At 37.0% G+C, this 27,309-nt stretch overlaps 1 protein-coding gene across 2 annotated transcripts in view; it reads right to left on the bottom strand.

Annotated features, from left to right (window-relative positions):
- Window positions 1-27,309, bottom strand: part of LOC145259643 (uncharacterized) — a 99,947-nt gene that overhangs the window by 50,164 nt on the left and 22,474 nt on the right. For both annotated transcript variants that reach the window (XR_013864189.1, XM_080117324.1), the window contains exons 3-5: window positions 22,767-22,811; window positions 11,587-11,667; window positions 730-1,019 (exon numbers count right to left, since the gene is read on the bottom strand). Coding sequence is in view for 1 of the 2 variants with exons in the window: in XM_080117324.1 (XP_079973450.1) it covers window positions 730-1,019; window positions 11,587-11,667; window positions 22,767-22,811 (416 nt within the window). In the remaining variant the exon portion in view is untranslated. The remainder of the gene's footprint in view (window positions 1-729; window positions 1,020-11,586; window positions 11,668-22,766; window positions 22,812-27,309) is intronic.

The raw sequence follows: 27,309 nt of genomic DNA, 5'->3' as shown, positions 1-27,309 counted from the left end.
TAATAAAAACTGAAGAAAGTGCTCAATACCGTTGTAGAGCAGATATGCGTTTTATTTTTTATACCGTATCTTTCTGTTAAGTAACATTATTGTTTCAGCTACTTGGTCGTTTTTTTTTTTTGCTGTCTGTAGCATCCTCAGACTTTTACAGAAATGTTCGTTATTTTGGAGAGGATGCTACAGACGGCCAAAAAAACGGCCAAGTAGCTGAAACAATAATGTAATGGAACAGAAAGATACGGTAATAAAAAATAAAACGTATATATATATATATATATATATATATATATATATAATTTGGGGGTAGAAATTCAGCAGAGTGCTCAATTACAAGGAAAATCCGAAAATAAGAGCGTATTATTTATATTTTGTTTACAGAAAGTTTTAGGTGATATAAGTCATTGGTACCGTCGGTTTCAAACCCGATAATTAGGGACCGTCTTAGATACCCATATTAAGCTCTCTTCATCCAATATGTATCTCTATTATATAAAAATATATAAATAATTATCTTTAATATAAAAGAGATGAGTATCGGCTGAAGAAAGCTTGATATAGGTATCTAAAACGGTCCTTAATTATCGGGTTTGAAGCCGACGATACCAATGACTTATCTCATCTAAAACTTTCTGTAAACAAAATATAGATAGATAGATAGATACTTGAATAATACAATATATACTATCTATCAATATATATAATGTGCGTGTGTGTATTTAAGCTACTTACTTTGGAAAATAGATCAACAATATCAGTTTGCTTTTCGATCACTGTACGAAGTTTTTGAGACCATTTCGGTTCGTTGATGTCGGTATTGTTGCGCATTGTATTAATCAGTTTCTTCCACCTTTTCCTCGTTGCCACGTCAGTGATGACTGTGTCCCATCCAGGCCATGTTAGTATGGCCAACACCCAATTGCTCCTCTTTTTCCCAGTTATTGGCGAAGGGATGTCCGGTAGCACCACCTTAATGTTGGCAAGCGGATTCCGATAGAAATATCTCAGAAATGGGTTCTTTACTGTACAAAATTAAAATTAGAAATGCGGAATTAAATGTTAGAGAACGACAGAATTAAAGGATTTTAGTAACGAACTGGTCTTACTTACTCGTGTACGACAAATTAAGGCACGACAAGGCACGGCAAATGGCTCATGCTGATTATCTATTCGTGTGGTATTTAGGCACGACGAATTAAGAAAACAAACAATTTTTTAAAGGAAATTAAAGAAATAAACAAATGTTTTCTGCTGCTTTTGTATTTGTTTTGTTTATTTACGTTATTTTTTTTTATAAACAAGATATCTTTTTCCAGACTTAGGGCGAATATTTAAAAAAAATATACTAATCAAACAAAAAGAAAAATATTTGTTTAATTTTTAAAATAGTAAATGTTTTCCTTTATATATATATATATATATATATATATATATATATATATATATATATATATATATATATATATATATATATATAGTAAGTGTCGTTTTTTTAATAGTAGATGTTTACCAAGAAAAGAAAATTACTATGAAAAAGAAAATAAAACAAAAATTATTTAATTACCAAAATTTAGGCCTGCTAGTCTGAAAAAAAATTTAATTAGTTAAAGTCCGTGTCTTCAATGAAGCCAGTTTGCATAGAGATGAGAGCTAGAAGAAAACTAAATACCAAGTTCTAATGTACGACATCATTATAGTAATTTGGGGAGCCACTGGGATCATTGAAAAAGGGTTTTAAAAACTACATAGCTAATAAATCCGGCAAACCATTGGCACTTAAAGGGATGGTTAAAATTCTAAAATGATCGGAAATAGTAGGTGAATTTCTGGCATTTTAGTAGGATACCCCATCCCCAGAATAATTAATAAATTTATTAATAAAATTAGAATGTACAGAATGCTGTATAGAAACCAGCGTCTACTAAGGCTATATCTACCCAGGTGAAAATGTGGGGGTATGGATTTCTTAGATATTAACCATCAGAGCACTGATCAATATTTGATGAGTTTCCGGAACCCAAGTGCATCAAGAGACAAAAGATAGTAAAACAACGAAACAATAAGTGCAGGTTTTGCCACATAGAAGTGGAGAGTGTGACATTTAATGATCAGGTTTTGTTGTGGAACGGTCACTATTCGATTGAACACACTTGTGTCTCTAGATATGTCTTAGGAACATAAACCATAAATAATTGTTGGAAATACGTAATTGATAGCTATGCAATCCCTACAGCTACATACATACAAAACGTAGCTATGAAATCTGAGCTAGCAATACGGGGACAAGAGGCAGAGAATAGTAACAATAGTTGAAGTCAACATCCACAGTAAGGAGCTAGGAGGGAGAAAAGAACTAAATACTAAGATCTCTTGACAAAGGCTTCCTTTCTAGGGCAATTGCTCATGAAATATCAAAGGCCTTCGACAAGGTATGGCATAAGGGTTTACTTCACAAGATTTCCAGCTACGGTATAACTGGAAATGTTTTCTCAATCATTAAATCATTTCTCTCCGATAGGCTCATAAGAGTAGTGGTAGATGGACAAAAATCGGAGGCCTGCAATATAAATGCTGGAGTCCCTCAGGGGTCAATCCTGGGCCCAACTCTCTTCCTGATCTACATCGATGACCTCCCTAAACACATACTTAAATCATTCGTTGACATCTATGCTGATGACACGACCATTTACGGCAACACATCAAAGGCTGTAAATGACAAAGTTCTCTCTGATTCTCTCTCCTCTGATCTCGAGCGTGCGGTTCAGTGGGGGAAGATGTGGCTGGTTACCTTTAATGCATCCAAAACCAAACTCCTATCCTTACATCATCAACGGTCTGATCCCCATCTGGCATCAATTGTGATGGATAGCTCTCGTCTGGGTGAGGCCTCGTGTTTTTACAAGCTTCTGGGTTTGACCTTTACTCCTGATCTGAAATGGAACACGTACATCAAGTCTGTTGCCAAGGTCGCTGGAAAGATGGTGGGATCCTTCTACCGCTTCAGAAGATATCTCACTACTGATGCAATTCTCTACCTATATAAAAGCCAAGTACGTCCAAGGATGGAGTACTGCTGCCACATCTGGGCAGGAGCTGCTAAAAGCAGCCTATCCTGCCTTGACAGAGTACAAAATAGACTTCGTGGCTTAGTGGGGGATGCCCTTTTCTCTACCCTGCAACCTCTCTCCCACAGAAGAGACGTTGCGAGCTTATAGTTGTTTTATCGTTATTTCCATGGCAGGTGCTCGTCAGAACTCCAATCTCTGCCCCCCCCCTACCAATCTTTCACGAAAAACACCCGTCTAGCTGAATCCACTGTGAAAAATTTCCCCCACTCTATATCTGTGCCTAAATCAAAACGCGGATTCCATGACCAAAGCTTCTTTCTTAGAACTGCACGCCTGTGGAACTCTGTTCCGTCTGCCTGCTTCCAACCGGACTACAACTTGGATGTGTTCAAGTCCAATGTTAACAAATTCCTAATAAACCGCCCCGTTAAGTAAACACTTCATCAAATCTCCACACTAACGTAATGTACTTGCAATAACCCTTATCCCTGATTGGCTTCCGGGCCTTGATAAGTGGTGATCACTGTGTAAAAAAAAAGCGTGTGTAAGATATGAAAAGAAGCTGAAACGTTGGAAAGATTTTAATCATTCAAGTAATTAGGATCAACCATGTGTTCTGCAAAGTCGTGACTGATCGTAACGTTTCCACCCACGCAAGACGTGACGAAGAACTGTCTTCTTTCTCTCCAGGCCAGGTTCTTTTATCTGCATCAAATCCCGCCCAGTTACGTTGGCTTGTCACGTTCTTCAAGTCTTCTTGCATAAAACCTGGTACACTTCTTGCATTTTCTAGTTTTTCTTTTTCTTTTCATTGTGCGAGGAGCAGAAAGAACATACACTTTGTCTCTTTGCTATAAGTCTATTTGTGACATTACTACTACATCCCTCCCCATGAAACATTTGGGAGGTAGTCTTTTTGCGCAGTGTACTTCTTCGCAGTCGTACAGTTACTGGGTGCTTATTAGAAGTATTGTCAGACGAGGCATTACCTGCAATTATGCTGGGTGCCTGTTCACATGGTCTCTCTCCAATTGTTATAAATTTCTCACTCGCATCCTCTGAAGACATGTCAGAACAGACTGTCGGCATACTTAGTGCCACTCTGGGTCGCAGATCTTTTATATGGCGTGGCAGTCCGTTAACCGATATGTTCTGTGCACTGGCAGAATACACTGTTTATGGCGGCGATCCGTTTTACGGTTCTGTTTCATTGCTTGACGATTCCATTACCAGAGGGAATGTATTCACAGCGGAATCGAAGTCAGACTTTCCATTCATCAAGGAAAGATTTAAACAAGCTGCTCCGAAAGGCAATGTCATTATTTGTTAGAATTTCTGTCGGTGGGTCTAGCTTATAGAAGAAGATCTTCATTTGGTTGATTACACTTGTCGCATCTTGCTGAGGAAGGCGTTGCCAGATAGTAAACCGAGTGAGACCACAATCAATCAATGTCAAAAAATGAGCCCCGTTACAATGGGTAATATCCATCGCTAGCGTGTGCCGTATTTGTTTAGCATTTAAAGCACCCCCTGGCCAGCATATGGGTGACGGATTGATCTATTGATACTCTACTCTTCACATTCTCCAACAATGGTTTTCACAGCAGCTTTAGAAACCCCAGGGTCGATCTGTTTCGCAAAGTAGCATATCTGTCTATCACTAGGATGGCTGTTTTGTTAGTGAACAATCTTGATCTGGTCAAGCCCAACTGGGATCACGGACACAGTGCAGGCAAGTTGCACAGGTTCAGTGTTCCTCTTAATTGCATCAAGCCACTTCTGAAGCACTCTTGTCAATTGATCTGCTTTGTTTTGGATAGATCTGACCAAGGATACGTCCATTGACAGCGCGTATTCCTACAATTTTATTATAGTGTTAAGCCACCGTCGAATGAGCATCTCACTTATGGTTTTAATTCGTACCCTGGCCCTACCGGTAAGCGTATCTAATATAGGCACAAGCGGAATCCATGAACAAATGTAAGGTGGTCGCCTTCCAGATGATTGCCAAGTTTATCCCTTTAATAATGACATCAAATTCTGCGAGGTAAATATGTTGGGAGTCATTGTCTGGACGTAACTAGACAGCATTCTCTACTACATCCTCATCACATACCAATGACATGCCGGTAGCATAAGAGCTTGCATCAACCGATACGTTAAAATCTTGGCCTTCAATGCACCATTTGCCCTGTTCCGGGTCTTCTTTTTGCAATCTGGTGAGAACCTCCTTAATTATGATGTTAAGAGGGGCGTTGTCAACTTTGTAATCCCACCCAGTGGTAACGTCAGATGCTCTCCACTTGATGAACGCACAGCAACATGAAGCCAACCACTCATGAAATTGTGCCCAACCAATTTGCCACATAATGAAAATATATTGTCACGTAACGACACGAGGTATGTGTGGTATTTTTCCGCCTCTTCTCCAATACAGAGTTTTATCCTCTCCCCAGAAATGGGTTTACGTGCTCGTTTAACTCCCGATAGTCGAGCAACATCTTACTTTTTGTTTGTTCTGCTGGATGACGACCATTAGTGGGATTAAGCCTTCGGGTGCCCTAATTCCTCTTCTGGGTAAGGAACCAGTCACCTATTATCAATCCAGGCTTGTAATTCATTGTATTTTGCCCAGAAATACTCTGCTATACACTGATACTCTGTTGCATATTTTTTGGCAGCTGATTAACTGACCACTTCCACGACACCATTTAGAATTTGATGCGTTAGTTGAATACTGCGCGAAAGTCAGAAGGTCGAACCCCAACGATTTTTTGTTTATCACTAGTATGTCAGTCTTCAAGGGATTTCTGTCTGTCACTGTTAAAGTTATGTAACACCAGAAAAGAAATAAAGGAAAAAAAGTAATTTTAAAAAAATTAAGACAGTCAGCCACACGCAACAACAGTTTCCAAGGATTCCCGTACAATAGTCTCCAAGGATTCTCACAGATCGTCTTCGTTCTCCCTGCAACCTCCTTTTATGATGCTGATAAGCAATATCGAGACTCTCCGTTATTTTGCGATACCGCCCAGTTATAAAAGCTGTGAGCACCGCCATCTTGATTCTTTTCTCTCTCCCACTGACAGCTCGACTCCACATGACGCGCGGACGCTTTAATGGTATACCACAATTTTCCCTACAACCCCCCCTGATCTCATGATCACAGACAAGGCAGAGAGGTGGCGATCGTCTTTGCCGGGCACTCCTTCAAAGAGGAAGGACACACGTGTGCTTTCTGAAGGTCGACAATTACCGCGTCCGCCGCGAGGCTGCTAATATCCGAATCACTGCCTAATAAAACTGGCGCAAACCAGAGCGATAGCTAACTGGTCTCAGAATCCAAACCGCTTTCGTCATCCAATGGGGGTTACGGTTGCGTAACCAGCCGTAAATCTTTAACATGATGGCGCATACTATCAACCCGCACTGACTGCGAGCTGGTTACCTCAGTGATACGTCCGGTACTATATTTTGTACACCTGTCGCACGAACTTTTGACCCAAACGACATCTCCCTTCTTAAACTTCTCTCCGATCACTTCCAGTTCGGGTAGCGGGTTGACTTCAATGCATTTCGCCCTTACAGGCTACCTATGCAATGCGTCGGCCAGTGCTGTGGAAGATAAAACATCATCTTTTGGGGTGACGTTGTATCAGAAGACCGACTCAGACCCTGAAAAATCTTTTCTGGCTGCAATGGTTTTGGCGGTTCTGTGAATTCGTTCCTACTCGGCAAATGCACGTCTTAACTATCCACAAATTTCTTGAATTCCTCACTGGTAAACGCAGCTCTATTGTTGGTCAGTATCTTTATTGGTGGGCTTCGCTCAATTAAGACACTCGATAACTGTCTGATGACGGTGGTCACACCTTGACGACGCAGCAGCCGCCTTACTGCAAACCTAGATGGACTGCAATCGATAAGCGTAAAAAATTTCTCAATATTGTGGTGGATTATATCTTTTGTCAGTCTATTCCAGTTGTCTTTTGCGCTTAGTTTCCCCCTCGTCCAGCGAACAGGTGCTGGATTGATCGACTCGCAGGTTTCGCAGGCTTTTACAACGGATTTCATGTTCTTTTTGGACATTTGCGGTTCAATTAATCTGGAGAAATACAGAGTCTGTTTCACACCTGGGTGTCCGCTTTTTACAATGGACATTGGCTACCTAGTCTTGATTTAGTCGTGCTCCCACCGTTGCGCACTTTCGGGCGCTAGCCCTCCTTCATTTAGCACATCCAGCTAATTACGCGATATTCTGGTAAGGCGACCTGTACGAGTGTCACACCTATGATCAATTCATACTTTCACCAGTCATTGCAAGGTTCCCAAGTATCGCCTGACCAGCACCTCGTCAGCATCCCTTGTATTCACCTGTGCTTTCCCGATCAGAGTGTTGGAAATCCACCGATGCACATACACCGAATCAGCGACCAAGTGTACTGTTGTCGCCTCCCACTGGAGTTGAGCGCCACGTCACGCTCGGCTAAATTTATATGCTTGGCATCATTGCAGCCAACACGCATCTTCGATGACATTTCCGCTTGCCTCGAATGCTACTCGCATATTTACGGAACTCGCATTTACCAAGATTGTAATTTCGCTGCCGCCCATGCACCAGTCTCCTCTTACAGGATCCTGCTCTCATATCCTGCTCAGCATCTCCGCTAGTATGCAATCTGGATCCATCACTATGATCCAGAGACCAAAGCCAAGTCAATGTAGTGGAAGCACTTGGATTCACCACCTCCAAAAAGGCAAGGGTGAAGCCCTCCGCTGGTAAGGTCATGCTCACAGTCTTCTGGGACCAGGACGGAGTAGTGATTACAGATTTCCTGGCAAAGGGTACCACAATTACAGACGCCTATTATGCTTCACTTTTGAGGAAATTAAGGGAAGCTATGAAAATCAAGAGGCGGGGCAAGATCAGCAAAGGTACCCTCCTCCTGCAGGACAACGCCCCGGGCCACAACTCGCATGTCGCCAGATCAGAAGCACGGGCGTGTGGTTATGAAATCCTCCCCCATCCTCTCTACTCTACTGACCTTGCACCCTCTGACTTTTACCTCTTCCCAGCCATGAAGTTGTTTTTGAAAGGAATGCGTTTCCCAGGCTTGATTTCTGAAGTCACGTCGTGGTTGGAGGACCAACCTGGGGTGTTCTACAAAAACGGTCTCCAGAGCTGCATCAAACGATGGGAGAAATGCATAACTGTGGGTTGTTCCTATGTAGAAAAAGACTAATAACTGTGCCAAGTTTCGTTGCTCTACTGCTATGGGAAGTGGGTCATTATTTATTTATTGCACGCCCCTCGTAGAAGTGATGCATCAACTCTGTTGCTGTTATTTTGTCAGCTTTTGTGCACATATTTTTGCGTTGGCAGTGAACGCATTCGTGAAACCATTTAATTAACGGTAGTCCAACACTGAACCTACCTTCTGCTCATTTCCACCTGGTTGTCCACAGTTTCCCGTCAGAATCGAAGGAGATATCGAAATAGTGCTCATAAATACAGATGGCCACACACACCCTCTTTCTTCCACCAATATTCACGTCTCCGGTCGGCGAGACTGTAATACATTCCAATGCTCGAATTGCGTTGATTCCAAGCAGCAGGTCATAATCAAGGGGCTTCTCATGAGCTACCGAAACGCTGATTTTAGCCTGAACACCTCCATCCGTGAGGATCGACTCAATTTCGACGCTAAAGCAAGCCTGATATATTGCATCCACCGTCCGAATTCTCATTCATTGACTGCTCCACACCCAGTGTCGATCCACACTAACTATTGACTGGGAACACTCAATGTCGACGAGCGCTGTGCACTGTCAGCCGTCGACTTTCATGTCAACCACAGGCAACGTCGCATCTATTCTATTCTGGAACAAGGGTAGCTACGGTACAACAACTCGTTATGTGGTCTAGTTTGTTGCAACGATAACAGCGTATTCGTCCTCATACTCTTCGGTTATTTGTATGCCCTGTATTGCTCCGGCTTCGGCAGTCCCTGGCAAAAAGGTTGGGTCCACCATGTCTGTAGCATCTTGCGCTCTCTGTTGGTGATTCAGGTGCTTTTATAGCTGCCGCGACTGGTCCAGAGTTTTTCAAAATGTTTCAGGCTCTGGTTAATAATCTGTTCAATCCAAGCTCATTAAGCTTCGAAGGTAGCTGAATGGTGTCGTCTGGAAAACCCAGCAAAAAGACACATCTTAGTAGGCGGCGTTAGCTGGTACAGCCAGCCTCCTCAAATCGGCCAGGTAAACGTCCACCATTTCGCCCGGTTCCAGCTTTCATTTAGTACATTATTTCCAGGCAATGAAGGGGTCTATACCAAAGGCCGCATATAGCCCCTGCTAAATTTCTCCCAGATCTGCATCATCCCTGAGTTGCCGGTACACAACGTAGGTTCCTTTTGTGAGCCTCAGTGTGATGACCAGTTCGGACTCTTTTACTCTTTTATTTTGAACAGCCTGCAAATACGTTCGGTCTTTTCAAACCATTCGACGATGGACGGACCAGTGAGGAGGCCGTCGAATTTAGGGATCAACTTCAGGTTGAATTTGTCAATAACGCTGAAATAGCTTGTAACACAAAAAAAAGAAGGAAAAAAGTCACAGTTTCCAAGGATTCAGTACAACCGTCTCAAAGGAATCTCGTCACCGATCATCTCCGTTCTCTTCGCGGTATCCTTTCATGTAACTGACCAGTGAGATTTTGCACACGGACCGCGAGAATTTCTGTTATTTTGCGAGATCGCCTAGTTATAAAAGCTGTGGGCGCCGCCATCTTGTTTCTTCCACCCCTTCCACATGACGCGCGGACGCTTTAATGGTATGCCATAATTTTTCTCTACAAGTTATGCTGCCAACGCCGAGAAAATTGTGGTACTTTCACGCACTTTGGGTTGACATAGCAACCTACTTAAAACGGATGAGGAATATCTGGAATCCACTAACGCTATTTGATCTCCCCCATTGATTTTTACCTTTATTAAGGGGATCACTTTTTCTAGTTTATGTAGGGATAGAGAAGTGCTGGCTTCTCGTCCCTTGTCTCGTTTCCCGGACACCTCGAGGCGACATTTTCTTGTTGCTGGCACAAATAACAGCGTATATCCGGGAGAGCACTTCTTGCTCGCCCTCGGGCTGCCGACAAAATGATTGGGACCTCCATACTTGTTGACCTGCACTGAAACTGCGTCTTGCTGCTTGGGTTTTAAGGTGGCTCCACAGGCACATGAGGAAGAACTTTACGTCGTAAGATCGCCGCAGCAACAGGCTCACCCACCTTTATTTTTTCTGTCATGAGAGCTCGAGCACTAGCAAGGATCTGTTCTAGGATCACGTGTTCCGTTCTTGAGGCCCCACGCACTTCTTGTCAAACCAAAACGGAGAATCCTGATACAAAGCACCGGTCAAAGGGGTGTTCTTCAATCAAACATTGCTGATCTTGTAAATCACCCACGTAATCGTCCTGTTTCCTCTGGGTGCAAATGACAAGAGACAAACTTGGTAAATGCAACAAAATGGCCTGGCACAAGAGCCATGAAAAGAGCTTGTTTCACCAACTTTAAATTCTCCCTCTAATCACGGGTTAATCGTCGGTATACTGGAAGAACCCAGCTTCTCAGTGTGAGTGATAGAACCCGCTCGATGTTGTCAACACCGCACATTTTACACACCAACTCTAATTGTTACAACCATTCGGACACTGTGTAACCGGGTGAAACGCCATAAAATTCGGTAATCAGCCGAATATCAAACGCTTCACCTACCATTTGCGTTTGATTAATAGTTAATGAGGATTTAGCTTGTTCTAGAAGGTCCCGACTGATAGTAACGTTACACCCTCGCAAGACGTAACGAACAACCCTTCTTTCTCTCCAAGCCGGGTTCTTTTATTCGCCTCAAATTTCACTCAGTTACGTGGGCTTATCTTTTTGTAAAAAAAAAAAACAAAACAAAAAAAACAACAGGTACACTTCTTGCATTTTCATTTTTCTTCTTCTTTCCAGGTGCGAGTGGCATGAAGAACATACTCTTTGTCTCTTTGCGGTAAGGCTATTTGTGACATTTATACTACACCAAGTTCATGAAAAAGAATTTTAAAGACTATCTGGCGAATATTTGCATTTAAAGGGACAGTTAGAATCCTAAAACGATCTCTCAATTGAAGTCTTTGAAATAGTGGGTGAATATTTGGCAGCTAATAGGGCACTCTCTTACAATTTCTAGCAAAAACTAAGAAAAATAAAACTTTAACAAAAAATGAGGGAATATGAAAATGATAATTAGCAAGAATTGAACTGCTTGGCATGTTAACTGCAAACTACTGCTGGGAGTTTTTTCAAGGATAATTCATTTCAAAAATTTATGATTATTCTTTCTAGCATGTATTTTGTGTGATTAATATACAGAAAGAAACCTTAACGAAAAAAACTGTTGATTAAGTCGATTGTAGTATAATAACAGATAAAGTTTGTGAGAGACGGGGCACGCACATGGAAGAATGAAAACTTACCGTTGATGAGTGGATAAGAATGAAGATAATTGAACTGGCCTAAATATGGCACGGTTGAAGTTGCTAATGGGTGGAAACTGCCTGTAAAAACAATCGAAACAAAATAGAAAAAAAAGAAATATAAAATAACGGCATATAAAGCTCCGTAATTTGGATTCTTTTAACTCTTTTAATTAGCGTCTTGAACATATGGTCTTAACTTCATTAAAATATGGTATAATTATTTGAAGACTCAAAGGAATTCTGTTCCATAGCTCCATTAGAGGTCGGGTGGGCTATCAAGATCCAGCACATTGAAAGGCGTGTAGAGATTCGGAACTAATTCCATTGTCTTTCCCGGAAGAAAAATTATACACATGATTAAAATTTAATTAAAGTAGGATATGTTTAAAATGTCAAGAACCACCATAGTTCTCTTAGACACTAAGAACCACTTCTATTGCTTTCCCCGGAATTTTTTTACATATGAATATTTTTTTAAGGTTGTATATATATATATATATATATATATATATATATATATATATATATATATATATATATATATATATATATGTATGTATGTATGTATATATATATGTATGTATGTATGTATGTATGTATATATATATTTATATATATATATATTTATATATATGTATATATATGTGTGTATATATATGTATATATTTATTTATATATATATATTTATATATATACATATATATATATTTATATATATATATATTTATATATATATACATATATATATACATATATATATATATATATATATATATGTACTATAGCTTATGCATTTAATCATCAATTCAATAAAGGAAATGCATCAATAAAGATAAGGAATACAAATGCTCTTTATACCTAGGTATTTCGAGGCGAGAATTAAGGCAGTTTTTTTATTTTCGTTCCAATTCAGTATACCTTTTTTCGAAAGCTAACATTTCCCCACATTAAAAACCGACTTCGTCCTAACTCTGCCTTCGTAGAAAGGCAACTAACAGATTTATCAACATTGCTTGAATTCAATCGTAATAAGAAATTCAAAATGACCAGAACAAATGCTAGGATTTACAAAGAAGGACTTGTGTTATTTTGATAATTTCTTTTTTCTCGTCTAGTTGCCCTATTATGGTTGTAGAGTATGATGTCCTGTGATTACGTATATCGCTAAAGGGGACAAAGAAATTGATTCATATACACTCATGAGCTTAAAAATGGGCCAAGAGTGAAAAAAGTGAAGAAATCGATTTTTCAATATTTTTTCATAAATTTTTGTTAATTTTAACTGAAAATTTCTATTTTGCATATCATTATTATTATAGCATATAATAATAAGTGAACAAATTAATAATAAAAATGTTTAGAACTCATCTTGGTGAGGATATAAAAAACCGAATTGCGGGATTAAGGCAGTCCAAAATTACTTAAAAGCAGATTTTTTATATTTTAAGAAAAGAAAAAGTGAAAACATCTCTTTCTGTAATGAAGCGGATTGGTCAAAGGTTCGAGGTCGAATGCTTGGTAAAAGGGAAATCTGGATCTGGTCGCCCTAGAGCATTCACTTTGAAGGACGACCACAGGCTTAAATTAACTGTTTTGAAGGATTGAAAAAAAACTTATGTTGACCATAGCAAAGAATTCAAAACAGGGACTGGAAATTTTCTTTGTAGATATACAATATCTAGACGAATTAAATAAATGGGATTTTCTTCCAAAAGGTGTGTAAAGGAGCCATTTTTATCTAAGAAAAACATCAATGATAGGAAGAGATTTTTCTCGCATTATGGCAAGAAAGATACAGACTGGTTCAGAAATGTTTTCTGGTCAGATGAATCAAGATTGTGTCTTGTTATTGATGCTCTCGATGCTCCTGAACGGTGCAATTGAAGAACAAGTTGCATAAAAACGACAGTTAAACACCGGAATGAGGAATAATGATATGGGAAACTTTTACTGCAGCAGGAGTTGGGGAACTTATTAGATGTGAGAAGTCAATCAATGCAAAGGAATACATTCGAATATTAGAAACAGGGTTGTTACCAAGTATCCAGAAGCTGAGAATATCTCAGAACATTATTTTTCAGCATGATAATGCCACAGCACACAATGCTAAAGTCACAAAAATGGTTTTCTGATAATTCAATTAATGTGATATTTTGGCCAGGTCAAAGCCCCGATTTAAACCCAATCGAGAATATTTTGCCCATAATGTCTCATGCATTGGATGGAAGAACTTTTTCGAAGAATCACAAACTGTGGGAAGCTGTGCAAAGCGAATGGAATAGCATTTCCTCTTCACAGTGTTCCACTTTGGTTGAGAGCATTTCTAAAAAGTTTGATCTTTTAAAGAAATCAAAAGGGAATGCGATTCCATCCTAAGCATTTATTAAATTAAATGTATTGTTCTGTGTTATTAGTCTCGTTTAAGTTTCCTTGTTCAATTGTTCTTTGTTCAATATAGCTTTTAGTGCAATAAAATGTATAAAATTTGTTTGGCCCATTTTGTATTTTCCGAAAATGTTAGACAATTTGCTTTTAGAGCCAATTTTAACTTACGGTGACTGGTGTTCTCAAACAGTCACCTCCCTAAGTAGTGACTAGGAGCAACGTTGCTTAACTTCGGAGATTCAGTAAGAATCGTTATTTGAACGAGATGCAACATCAACAGTAAAGAATCTCAACTTGTTGAAATGTTCTTGTTTTTTAATTATCTTTAAAACAAAAACTCAGTCTAAAATGTAAGTTACAAACTTTACGTATTTAAAAACTCGTTAATGGGAATTAGAGATATCTCTTTACGAGAATAACACGTGTTTTAACAATTATGCTTATAGTTTCGTAAATAATGTTTTACCAGACCTAATAAAATTTTAGCCCTCCCTTCCTGTTTGTGCTATAAATATTTAAGAAATATCTCGTAGTGTGTTCTTTGATAATTTTTTTCATTTTCAATTTTTTTTTTAATTTTAACTAGAACCTAAATACGAAACCTCAAAAGTATGTAGCCCACCCTTTCCTAATATCAAACATGGTAACCTCTACATCTGAAGCAGGTCGGAGGTTACATCAACAGAAACGTTGTGCAAATAACAGTTCAGGTGAGAACAGTAGTCCGATTAATCCAAATAATATGAACAATCATTCCTCATCTCAAAAATTCAGAACTGTAATAAGTATAGTGCATATATGTATATATATGTGTGTGTGTGTGTGTGTGTGTGTGTGTGTGTGTGTGTGTGTGTGTGTGTGTGTGTGTGGCTCTTGCTTTATTTAGGACTAGCAGAGCTACCCGGCGTTGCTCTGGACTGTATAAACAATGAGAAAATTGAAGTTGATTTTGAACATATTTGTTATTCTTAGGAGAGAGGAATTTTCAATGTCTATGTATCATTTGCTATTTCGAGCAAAAGAGTATTATGCCTACACTAGGACAGCTATTACACATGTATGAAATAATTGTACCTCCCCTAGGACAGGTAATTTACAGAAGGTATATGAAATAATTTTACCTTCTGGGGACGGGTAATTTACAACACATATTTAAAATATGTTTACCTACCTCCGGAGGGGTAATTTGTATACATATATAAAACACTTTAACATGCTCTCGACAGGTATTGTGCACCACATATGAAATAATTTCTCCTCCCACCAAGGTTAGCATAATTTTAAGAAAATTGAAATCATTTTTAGAAGATGGATCATTAGGATTTCCAAACTAATACATAAAAACTTTGTGTTGGTTATTGAGTTGGCAACCCTTGCTTCACCATAAATTTCAACGTTACTGTGTTTCTTTCCTTTCCTCACTAACGTCACTATTATTGTAAGAAAAATTATATCATTTTTGGAAGATGTCTCAGCAATATTTTCAAATTAATGCATAAATACATTGACACAGTTAAGTGATTAAACAACTTTTGCTTCATTATCAAATTTCACATTACTCTGTTTAATTTTTCCCCACTACCGACAACAAAATTCTTTGGAAAAAAGACGTCATTTTCGGAAGATTACTTAGCAGGTTTTACAAACAAATAAACAAATATGTTGAGAAGCTTAGTTATTAGGCAACCCTTGCTTCACTACGAGAGTCCACATTACTGGGTTCTTTTCCTTCCTACTACTGACACCATAATTTTAAATGAAATGATATCATTTCTTGACCATAACTCAGCAGGTTTTCCTAATAATTATATAAATGCATTGATATGAATGATGATTAGGCAACTTTTACTTTACCACAAATTTCAATATTAATGTAGTTCTCCCCCTTCCTTACCACAACCACCAACAACACATTAGTAAGAGAAACGATGTCATTTCCGGGATATGATTCCATAGTTATTCCATATTTTTGGAATACGACATTGTGGGAGATTGCATGGTGACCCCAAAATGGACATTACTCCCTCCAGTCCCACCCCAAAAGTAGAGATTTGTTAATTCATAGAGAACTCCAAAGCACGTTAAAACGCAAAATAATTGTGTCTTTCTACTAACCACTACAACTGTGACATCATTCCCCGAAGTTAACATTGAAAATTCAGAAAGCTATTGGTAACCACCTACAGAAACTGATAAATTGCCTGGACCAATTATTTCATTACAAACACACCAATCAATTAATTCACATTGCATCATTTTTCATAATTTTTGGATATATTACTAATTTCGACAATCATTTTAATAATTTTAGCCCACATTATCGCCCCCTACTAATTTAGACACTCATTTTTAATAACCCCACTGTTAAAAATATACATGAAATAAAGTAATCCTAATCGGTTTCAGCAATTTCCAGGACTGACTTCTTATCCCCCCATCCCACTGTTAAAATAATACATTAAATAAAGTATTGTCTAAAAAGTAAAATTGTTGCAGCCATTTCTGGGAATGATTTCATATCCTCAATTAAAAATATACATGAAATAAAGTAAGGTTTAAATCGTAAACTGGTTCAGACATTTCCGGGACTAACTTCTTATCCCCCACCCCATGGTTAAAATATACATGAAATAAAGCAATATCTACGCGTAAATCATAAACTGTTTCAGCCATTTCTGACTTCATATCCTCCACTGTTAAAAATATACATGAAATAATGTAATGTTTAAATCGTAATCGGTTTTAGCCATTTCCAGGACTGACTTCTTATACCCCATCCCACTGTTAAAAATATACATTAAATAAAGTAATGTTTAAAACATAAAATGTTTCAGCCATTTATGGGACTGACTTTATATCCCCCACCGCACTATTAAAAATATACATGGAATAAAGTAATGTTTAAATCGTAATTGGCTTCAGCCATTTCCGGGACTGGCTTCTCATTCCCCACCCCACCATTAAAAATATACATTAAATAAAGTATGTCTTAAACGTAAAATGTTGTAGTCATTTTCGGGACTAACTTTATATCCCTCACCCAAGTGTTAAAAATATACATGAAATAATGTAATGTTTTAATCGTAAACGGTTTCATCCATTTCTGGGACTGATTTCATACCCCACTCCACTGATTAAAATATACTAACTTTCGAAATTAATACAAAAAACCTTAACACGGGTAGGATTAGGCAATTATTACCTTAACATGACTTTCTGAGTGTAGTATCAGTCTTAGCATTCCAGTGACTTTACTCCCCCTTTCCTTAACTCAGGATTACTTGATATATTTGCGTGATTTTTGGAATGTTACAAATAAGCCCTAGTGTGCACTAATTTATTTACCTGATTTTTGGAATCAGCAGTTCAGCCATGTGATTTTTGGAATATGACATCTTATGTCAATGTGGTATATCATAAATATATTATATGCATCTTTTTTTTAACAGAAGGTAATGACGTCATCATCGGAGGTAAACACGTCTGACTATTATCTCCCCCCTCCTCCTTACGAAAATAAGGAGGAGATTAAGCCTGGGGTCTCATTAAACACTCACCAAATCCATTAATTCACATTTCGTATAATATTAAAATCTGTAAGTATAAGGCTTTAAAAAAAAACGTTGATTAATTCATATTACCCCCCCTCCCTTCCCTCCGTAATATTTGGGATTAAGGCTCAGACGTTTAGACTTTCATATAGAAATGCATTGTTATACGTTTTAAAATATAGCAACTGCTAATTTTGATCTTCGTCGGTAAATGTTTTCAATCACTCATAATTATATTTTTCCCTCTTCGATTTTCATGAAAATTTATTTTACGTTTTGAAATGTGATAATCACGTTGGTACAATTATTTTGACCCGAAAATTAATATTTAACTCTGAGTTTTAATATCAAGTTACCCTTCGAAAGCGGTTAATGTAAGTATTAAAAGTCGCCATTAAAGGAAGCTGACGTCAAATCCGGTCATTAGTTAGCATTTTTTTTTCAAATATGTATAAAATAACATTAGCAATAGTATTGTGTAGTATTTAACGTTAAAATTTTACTAAATTTGATGATCCCCCCCCGCCCTGCAGAAAAACGGTCAGATTACCAACTTAGACTTGACTGTTCGGGCCAATTTTTCGATATTATTTTTCCGAAGGTCTGACTATAAGACGATACCAAGTTTGTCAATTTTTGTTTGGCTCGTCGAAAGTTTTAGCGGACATACAAACATACATACGTACATACACACACATTAACAGACAGGTGAGATTTATATAATAGATGAAGATTCCAGGTTACATAAATCAACTTTTGGCTGGTCACAAAACCAGCAAAATAACGGATCAAAACGTTCAATAGCTTTAAGGAGAGGAAAGTTCTTCAAAGTCTCAAATGAGTCTCTTCACCAGAGGCGCTAACCGATCTTTCTCCTAAATAATTTTGGTCTGGAGATTTTTACTGAGGATAGATGCATATGTACATACATGATATAATTCCAGGTCAATATATACTTATTTTCAGATGTCAAGCAATCAATGAAGTTTTAAGATAGTTAATCCAAAAGTGTTCAATACCGAAGTAGGGCAAGATATACTTTTTATTTGCTTTAAATAAGCATTAATATGTCGCTACACATTCATATGTTTAGGTCAGCCAGTTAAAAGTAATTAGGGACCTCTTCAGACGATATTGCTTTTACAAAAATGAAGGAAATTCCAGCACAAGATAATCAGCAGATCATATCACATCATATTCAAAATAAAGCAAGCTATAAGTTTATATATATATATATATATATATATATATATATATATATATATATATATATATATATATATATATATACTCGTGAACAAAAAAATGGGCCATGATTAAAATTGGAACAAAAAAAATGGGCCATGATTGAAATTGGAAAGAAAACAATTTTTAAAATTTTTATCGCTTGTTTGCTAATAATTAGCTGTTATTTAGTATTTTTCAGATTATTAGTATTAAAGATGAGTCCAAGAAAAGTAAGACGACATCTTGACGAAAAAATTAAAAACCGAATTGCAGGATTACGACAGGCAAATTTGACTTACAAACAGATTTTCGACATTTTGAAAGAAGAAAAGGTGGCAACATCTCTTTCAGTTGTGAAGAGAATTGGGCAAAGGTTCGAAATTGAAGGCACAGTGAGCAGGAAAGTTGGTTCTGGTCGCCCCAGAGTATTCACAATGAAGGACGATCACAGGCTTAAAATGACCGTTTTGAAGGATTGCAAAAAAACTTATGTTGACCATAGCAAACAATTCGAAACAGCAAAAGGAAATTCTCTTTCTAGAGTGACAATATCCAGAAGAATGAAGGAAATAGGATTTTCATCAAAAAGATGTGCAAAATAACCTTTGTTAACTAAGAAGAACATCAGCGACAGAAAGACACTTGCATCATGTTATGGTACGAAAGATGCAGATTGGTTTAGAAATGTTTTCTGGTTGGACGAATCAAGATTTTGCCTTGCCAGTGATGCCCCTGAACGTTGCATCCGAAGATCCGGAGAAAGATTTTCACCGAATTACATAAAAACCACAGTAAAACATGGAAACGGAGGAATAATGGTATGGGGGACCTTTTCTGCTGCAGGAGTTGGGGAAATTATCAGATGTGATGCGTCAATTAATGCCAAAGAATACATTCAAATATTAGAAAGAGGTCTATTACCAAGCATCCAGAAGTTAGAAATGAACAATGACATTATTTTTCAACATGATAATGCCCCTGCACACACAGCAAAAGTCACAAAGAAGTGGCTTACTGATAATTCAATTTATGTGATGTTTTTGCCTGGCCAAAGCCCAGATTTAAACCCAATGGAAAATATTTGGGCTATAATATCTCGTGCATTAGTTAGAAAAACTTTTTCCAACAAAGAAAAATTATGGGAAGCAGTACAAAGAGAATGGAATAACATCTCCTCTTCACAGTGCTCCAAGTTGGTTGAGAGCATGATAAAAAGAATTGATCTTTTAAAAAGATCTAAGGGCAATTCCATTCCATACTAAGTTTTTATTAAAGTAAATATCTTGCTCTTTATATTTTTTGCTCATTTTCGTTTATTATTTAATTGCATTTTGTGTAATGCAGCTTTTTGTGCAATAAATTGTAAATTTCTTTCCTGGCCCATTTTTTTTGTTCATGAGTATATATATATATATATATATATATATATATATATATATATATATATATATATATATATATATATATATAGTGTGTGTGTGTGTGTGTGTGTGTGTGTGTGTGTGTGTGTGTGTGTGTGTGTGTGTGTGTGTGAAACGAGAAAATTACTGCCGTAGAAAATACAGCATGATTTCTTTTCCATTTGATGAAAACCGGGTTTGGGGGGGGGGGGCTGCAGACCTCTACTAGTTAACCAGTTGTGTACAAATCCCATAGGCGATAGTGTGGCACTATATCTCAGTGCCACGGTTTCTAACACACTCTACAGCATGGCCGAGTAGTGATTTGGCCATGAGCGTAGAGATACAAAGAAATACATTCTCAGAATTCCCTTTCTAGATCGCCCTCTTTCTGTCCGGACCGTCATTAGGTGAGCACGCATATTTCTGTCTCTCCGTAAATGGGGGGAGCACCCCTCCCTCAATACTGGTTAGGGTAGGTTAGTTAGTTTCGAAGAGCCTATTGCCTAGGTTTAATTGTAAAAATTAATTATAATTTGTATATTATATTGTAATATATTTTTTGTAAAATAAATAGTTCAGATTATACAATATATATTACAATTGTGTTGCATGTTGTTGTTTTTTTGTTTTTGTTTTTTTTTTGTCTGCCATAAATGCCTCCATTGAAGAACGAGGCGGCCCTGAGGAAAAAGAAGATTCAAACCCGAATGTCACCAAAAAAGACGTTTCCTGGGAGAAGAAGGAGTCACACCGCCACAGCCAACATCTCAGGTATGCTTTTCCTATTGATACTCAGGCCTCAGTGACTGGCCCATCGTTACATTATCATGGAACCGTTTCTAAGACGATTAGTGTAATAGGTGAAGCCAGTCTCATGCCAGTGACCGGCTGATCATGTTATAATAGGAACCTTCTGTCATGTCTGAAAGTAACACAATGTTTAACAAGCGAGATCTGCGATGCGCCGCTGTACAACATGCTATCTACCGATCAAATTTATGACAACCGGGCCATTGCCAGCACCATCAAAATACACATCCGGCGGTTCAACACTTGAGGGCAGAGCTCAAAGAAGTTTCCGGCCACGGTTATAGTCTTTGGTGTGGTTTAAAGTGAGGGCCACTCCATGCCACCTCACATCTTCGAAGCTGGCTTGAAAGTCAACACCAAAGTGTACCTGGATTTGCTGAAGAATGTGGTGATCCCCTGGTGTAAAGAAACCCAGGTTTGGTTTCAGAAGGAGTGCTACGACTGTGTACCCTTCTCTGACTGACCCTTCCTCCTTTGACCTGAACCCGCTGTATTACTCCGTTTGATCATACATTGAGTATATCTCCAACATGACCTCCCACAACACAAAAGCCAGCCTTTTTTATTGTTAAGTCTTGACGCTCTCTTTCCCCTATCGCTTCCTATATTTGGAGTCTAAAATGTCACTTCGCCTATCACCCCTCCGTTTCTTACTTTTAAATTTAACATTTTATTTTTACAAAAAAAATACATGACACATCAGTGACACATAAGCCATATTACGTCGCCTGGCGAGGACTTTTGTTTTTTGCCAACCAATTGTTCAAAACATTAGCATGTTCAGTGTAGCGACTATGTAATATTTGTCTATATAAATAAAAGTATTATATTTTGCTCTTTTTTTATTGATCACTCTTAATAACCTCGTTTTAATTCGGGAGTTTTCCCTCTTGAACATCTTCAACTTGGTATGTATGTGGAGGGTGTAACTCAGTGTCTACGTGTGTTTGTGTTTGTTTTATAGAAAAGGGGTTAGAGAATCTGTATAAAATCTAAAAGCGTATTTTTATGTAAAGTTAAGCGGGAGAAATAATGGAAGTGTTCCTGAACCTCTACGTGCATCTCTAGGAGGCTATGGGGCAATTTCGCCAGAATAGCCTGAATGGAAATGGAAGAGGGTTAGGAAGAAAGAAAAGGAGAAATATAAAGCGACAGATTGAGATGAATACAAGTTCTAATATAAAGATGTTACACATATATTTTGTTATGGTGTGAGTTGATGTACCCATTTCGGGAACAAACGGGCTTACTCAGACATAATAAATACAGTTACGAATAAACGTCGTGGCAGTTATTGACGGTACTTATGACCACAGAATCGGAAGCATAATTTCTGTAACATATTTTTGTCAATCCTGCCACTGCGTTTCTTTTGATTATTACTGGCCTTTCAAAACCGCGGCATTTTTTAATCTCTTCTATTTTGTTATTTATAACTTCGAGCAGTGCTGATTAATAAAGACAAGGTAAAAACAATGTAGAAAAATATACAACATACTTCATGACAACATGAGACCACGTAATCAATATTGAAAATGTTGAAAAGAAAACCTTTATTATAATTCTCTAACTAAAAGAAAATGTGAAGGGCATTACATACATGTCCGATATGTTATAAAACGTTAAAATATGACGCTTAGATTATCTGACGATATGCATAGTATTTTTTTTTTAATAAATTCTTTAAGAATATATATGTAATAGTTTCTGTAAATATTGGTTATTTAAAATTTCGGGTGCCGAGTGGGACCAAAATTCGGAGGATCCAACGTAACAAAACAAAATAAGCTGCCATACTTACCTCCATACCAGCCCAAAGGAAGTGCGTCCACTGCGCAAGCAAAGACTAAAATATAAAAATATATATATATATATATTATAAAAATCAGATTATTTCAAATTTAATGAAAACGCAATTTTAATACATTAGATTTGTTGATTTTGTTTATCTTGATGCTTAGATTAAATTATTACCGCTTCAATACTTAAATATTAACTATTACTGTGTATATATATATATATATATATATATATATATATATATATATATATATATATATATATATATATATATATATATATATATATATATATATATATAAGCGTGTTTGCTTTTTCATAAATTCAATTAAATATCGACTATGATGATGGCCTGTAAAGTAAAGGTCCCTGACAGGGTCTGATTTCTTAGTCTCACACCGCCAATATCTGCAATAGAGAGATGAAACTTTCAGGTCATGAATTCATAAGTTCGGTCATCATAACAACACGATTTGCAATCCCCCCTGATCCATTCGAGTAGAATAAAAATAGGAGGTATTACTTTTGATACACCCTTCGTATTTAATTTGTCCAAATGGTTAAGAATAGTAAACTTTTAATCAGTTTGAACCATTTTAAGTAAATATTTTACTTAAAGTCAAAAATTATTGAATTTTGAAAATTGTTTTCGTACAATGACGACACGCTTAACATTGTTTTTATATAGGGCGTCCGAAGTCTTTGTCATTTTACCATTAATGATTATTTTTTTTCTTTATTTCAGATATTTTGCAGATAATATTTTGAAAATTAATTATAGATAAGTATAGCATTGAATACCATACGCAAGTTGTGAAATTATTTTACCAAAATCAGAGGTCAAATATTTTCATTCAAAGAGTTTATCGTCAATTGTTTGGACTCAAAGAGCTTATCGACGGAATTTTCAAGCCATGTTAAAGAAAGAGTCTATGTTAACAAACTCCAAACCTTGCAAGAATTGAAGAAAACATTAGGAACGAAATAAAGGAGTTAAATCTCAATCCAGAGATCTGCAAGCTGTCATGAATAATGTTTTGGACAGAGCACAAATATGCGACACTAAAAATGGACAACATTTAAAAGACATTATTTTTCATGAATAAAGATTGTTTGAATTTTGCATTGTTTTAAAATAATTTTCCAATGTCTCAGTCATATTGTGTTAAAATTACAGAAAGATATCGTCAAAAATAGAGAATCTATTTGAGTTCAAAATCCTTCAGTGACTTTTTGATCACCCTGTACCTTAATTGTACTTGTTCAGCTTAAATGCCGCCGAAAAACCCGACTAGCAGCAAAATCCCACTCTTTCAGTGCGGAAACCACAAGATGCTGAAAATCTTTATACTCTAATCGTTTCTTTCTTCAGATCGTTTGCATTTGGAATTCTCTCCTTTCTCCCTTATTCCCTGACTGTACCAACATGCAAATTTTTAAATAAAAATTTAGATCTTTGTGCCAAACTCCTTACTTAAGATGCTTTCTATAAATCTGGTCCCTAATTACAGTAGCCTATTACGTCTCAGTGGGAATGTGCCTTGTTTGGAGTGAATAGAAGTTTTAGTAATAAATAAAAAACAAATTCGACATTTATTGGCGTTGGTTTATTTTACTTCAGTTATTCCGTTATGTCCTTCCTTCTTTATTTTTTTAGCTTAGTTTTAAAAAATGGTACATTACACACTTTTCTTTAACTATCTCGTCTTCTTTTGCATGATTCCGGTTTTGTGACTGTTAAACGCGACTCTTTATATATTTTTTCTGACAACATTTTAAGTAAGGCTCCAAAGCTAAAACTAAAAAGTCCGCCAGAACCCTAGTGAACCCACCTCTTCACTCCTCTTTCCTAAAAAACTTCACTCATCCCCGAACGGGGGAGAGGGTTGGAGGTAGTTAGAGCCGGCTTTGATGTAACTCAGTTGAATTTCCATAACCACAGTAAAAAAATTTAAATAAATCTTTATTTGAGGGTTCTCGTGTCTGGTAACATAAGATCTCTATCTAGATGTGTCCTACATGGGCAAAGTTAGACACAAAGTTGTTTAAAACAAAAACGTAAAAAAAAAAAAAAATCAGTTTTAAAAAACTCTAAATTTGAACCGAAAATGGACAACTCTCTCTCTCTCTCTCTCTCTCTCTCTCTCTCTCTCTCTCTCTCTCTCTCTCTCTCTCTCTCTCTCTCTCTCTCTCTCTCTCTCTCTCTACGACCTCGGATAGGATAAACATCACACGCTGATCCCAGTCGACCAGAGCTTGGCGCAAGTCTGTCTCTGAAATCTTTATGTAATCTTCGTTTAGAGCATGCACATTTCTGGTTAAATTTAGCAACATCCACGACTGGCCATTCTGCCGGTTAGAATCCGACGCTTTGATCGAAGAGAGACGTGATAATTAACAAAATCAGGTCAATTTATTATTATATGCTTATATGATTGTGTAAGGAGCTTTTTTTCAAAGGAATATGTATCGTGAAAAAAAAAATGAATGCCGACAAAATTCAGGATCTTTGATTGGTTTTATGTTTTTTTATCCAATGTTTATTTATAATACTATTTTTAAGCCCTGGGAAATATTTTGCTAAGAAACGATTGCGGTGGGAAAAATACAAATGAGAAAATATTTTATAAAGCGAAAATATGTCTGTGGTTTTATGACTTCACAGCTTCTGAACAATGCAGCAGTTTAGGACTTACGAACATTTATTTTTAACGATAGTTTCTACAGTATGACTGTATTTGGTGTGATTATTGCTAGATTTATTTTTAATTGGTTGACGTTATCTTGTTTGCGTATATATATATATATATATATATATATATATATATATATATATATATATATATATATATATATATACGTGGGCATGTGTGTATCTATGTATGCACGGGTAAAAAAAATCATTAGATCTTACAGAGTAATGTTTATCGATGTTTGCTGCTTTTAAGTGCTTTTAAGTGCTTTTAAGTCCTTAACGTTGATAATTAAAGATTCATTCATGTATGTATATTTTATAAGTGTACACGAACTGGAGAGATGTGGTTGGAGACTACGCACCTCCTGCCATAAAAATACTTGATCTGTGTTGGTTAATAGAAATTCTTGTGTGCGGGACGTTTGCTCAGTTGGTAAAGGGCTTGCCTCGCATGCAAGAGACTCGGGTTTCAAATCCTGAGTTCGGATGTGTCTAACTGATGAACCCAAATGAGGGCGAACGTTGAGTCTTGAACTTCCGGTTCGTTAACTGTCATAGCTCTTGTGGGCTGTGACATTGTTTGGCTGTAGAATTTATATATATATATATGTGTGTGTGTGTGTGTGTGTGTGCGCGTGTGTGTGTGTGTGACTACTTCATTTAATCACATAAATTAATATACGAAAGTATAGATTTATGCGTAAACTTCAACAGTGCTCAATACGTAGCTAGACCTAGGTGGTAAGTTATAAAATATATATAGCAATTATGAATATTCCGCGTTCCATCCACGCTAGGATTCATCAGGCTGATAAATCCTAGCGTGGATGAAAAGCGGAATATTCTGTGTAGCTTAATTGCCATATATATTTTATAACTTACTATATATATATATATATATATATATATGTGTGTGTGTGTGTGTGTGTGTGTGTGTGTTTAATTGAAGGGCAGGGATAATTCTTTGTTTTTCTTGCAATCCATTTTTTAATTTTTAATGGGATAATATTCGAACGTTATGTTCGAGTTTAAAAAGGAATTTGTCGCAAGCCGAACATTTTCGACTTCCATGAGTCGTCTTCAGGTAAGTGATAAATTTAAAATGGCGTTGATGAATTTATTGAAATGTCGTTTAAAAACATTAAAAGCGCTTCAGCATACCTTCTCCATCATATTGAGCTTGATTGATGGTCATTTTTTTATACAGCAAATTTCTTTTTACACTCGAACAGAACGTTCGAACATTATTCCACCAAAAAGAAAAAATGGATTGCAAGAGAAACAAACGGGAATTATCCCTGCTCTTCAATGAAACATGTATAAGAGAGAAAAATTCTTCCCAAATATACTTATATATATATATATATATATATATATATATATATATATATATATATATATATATATATATATATATATTAGTTTTGACGATGACTAGTCGGACCCTTAGTGCATATGCAGGTGCCAGACTTGTGTCGTCTGCAGTGTCTCAGCTCTAAGGCTTCTCCAATCTTTCTCTCTATTTCTTTCTTTCCTTTGTGGAGACTGTTCTGCCAACCACTCCTTTCTTTGGCTTGATCCTCCCAACTCTCGACATTGATGCTCATTGCCTTCAAGTGCCGCTTTGTTACATCTTTGTAGCGAAGCTTCTGACCTCCTACTTTGTGGGTTCCATTTTACAGTTCCCCGTAGAAGATCCTCTTTGGAATTCGGTTTTCTTCCATTCTAGTAATGTGGCCGGTCCATCGTAGTTGCATAGTAGCAATGGTAGCTTCCACGCTATCTAGGTTTGCTCTCCTGAGAACTTCCGTGTTTGGTATATAGTCACTTCATTTGATCTTTATGATCC

This window comes from Euprymna scolopes, chromosome 1, assembly GCF_053919585.1.
Source record: "Euprymna scolopes isolate OS-2025 chromosome 1, ASM5391958v1, whole genome shotgun sequence".
Classification (NCBI taxonomy): Eukaryota; Metazoa; Mollusca; class Cephalopoda; order Sepiida; family Sepiolidae; genus Euprymna; species Euprymna scolopes.
Note: the sequence above shows the minus strand (reverse complement) of the source record. Positions and strands in the feature narration are given on the sequence as shown.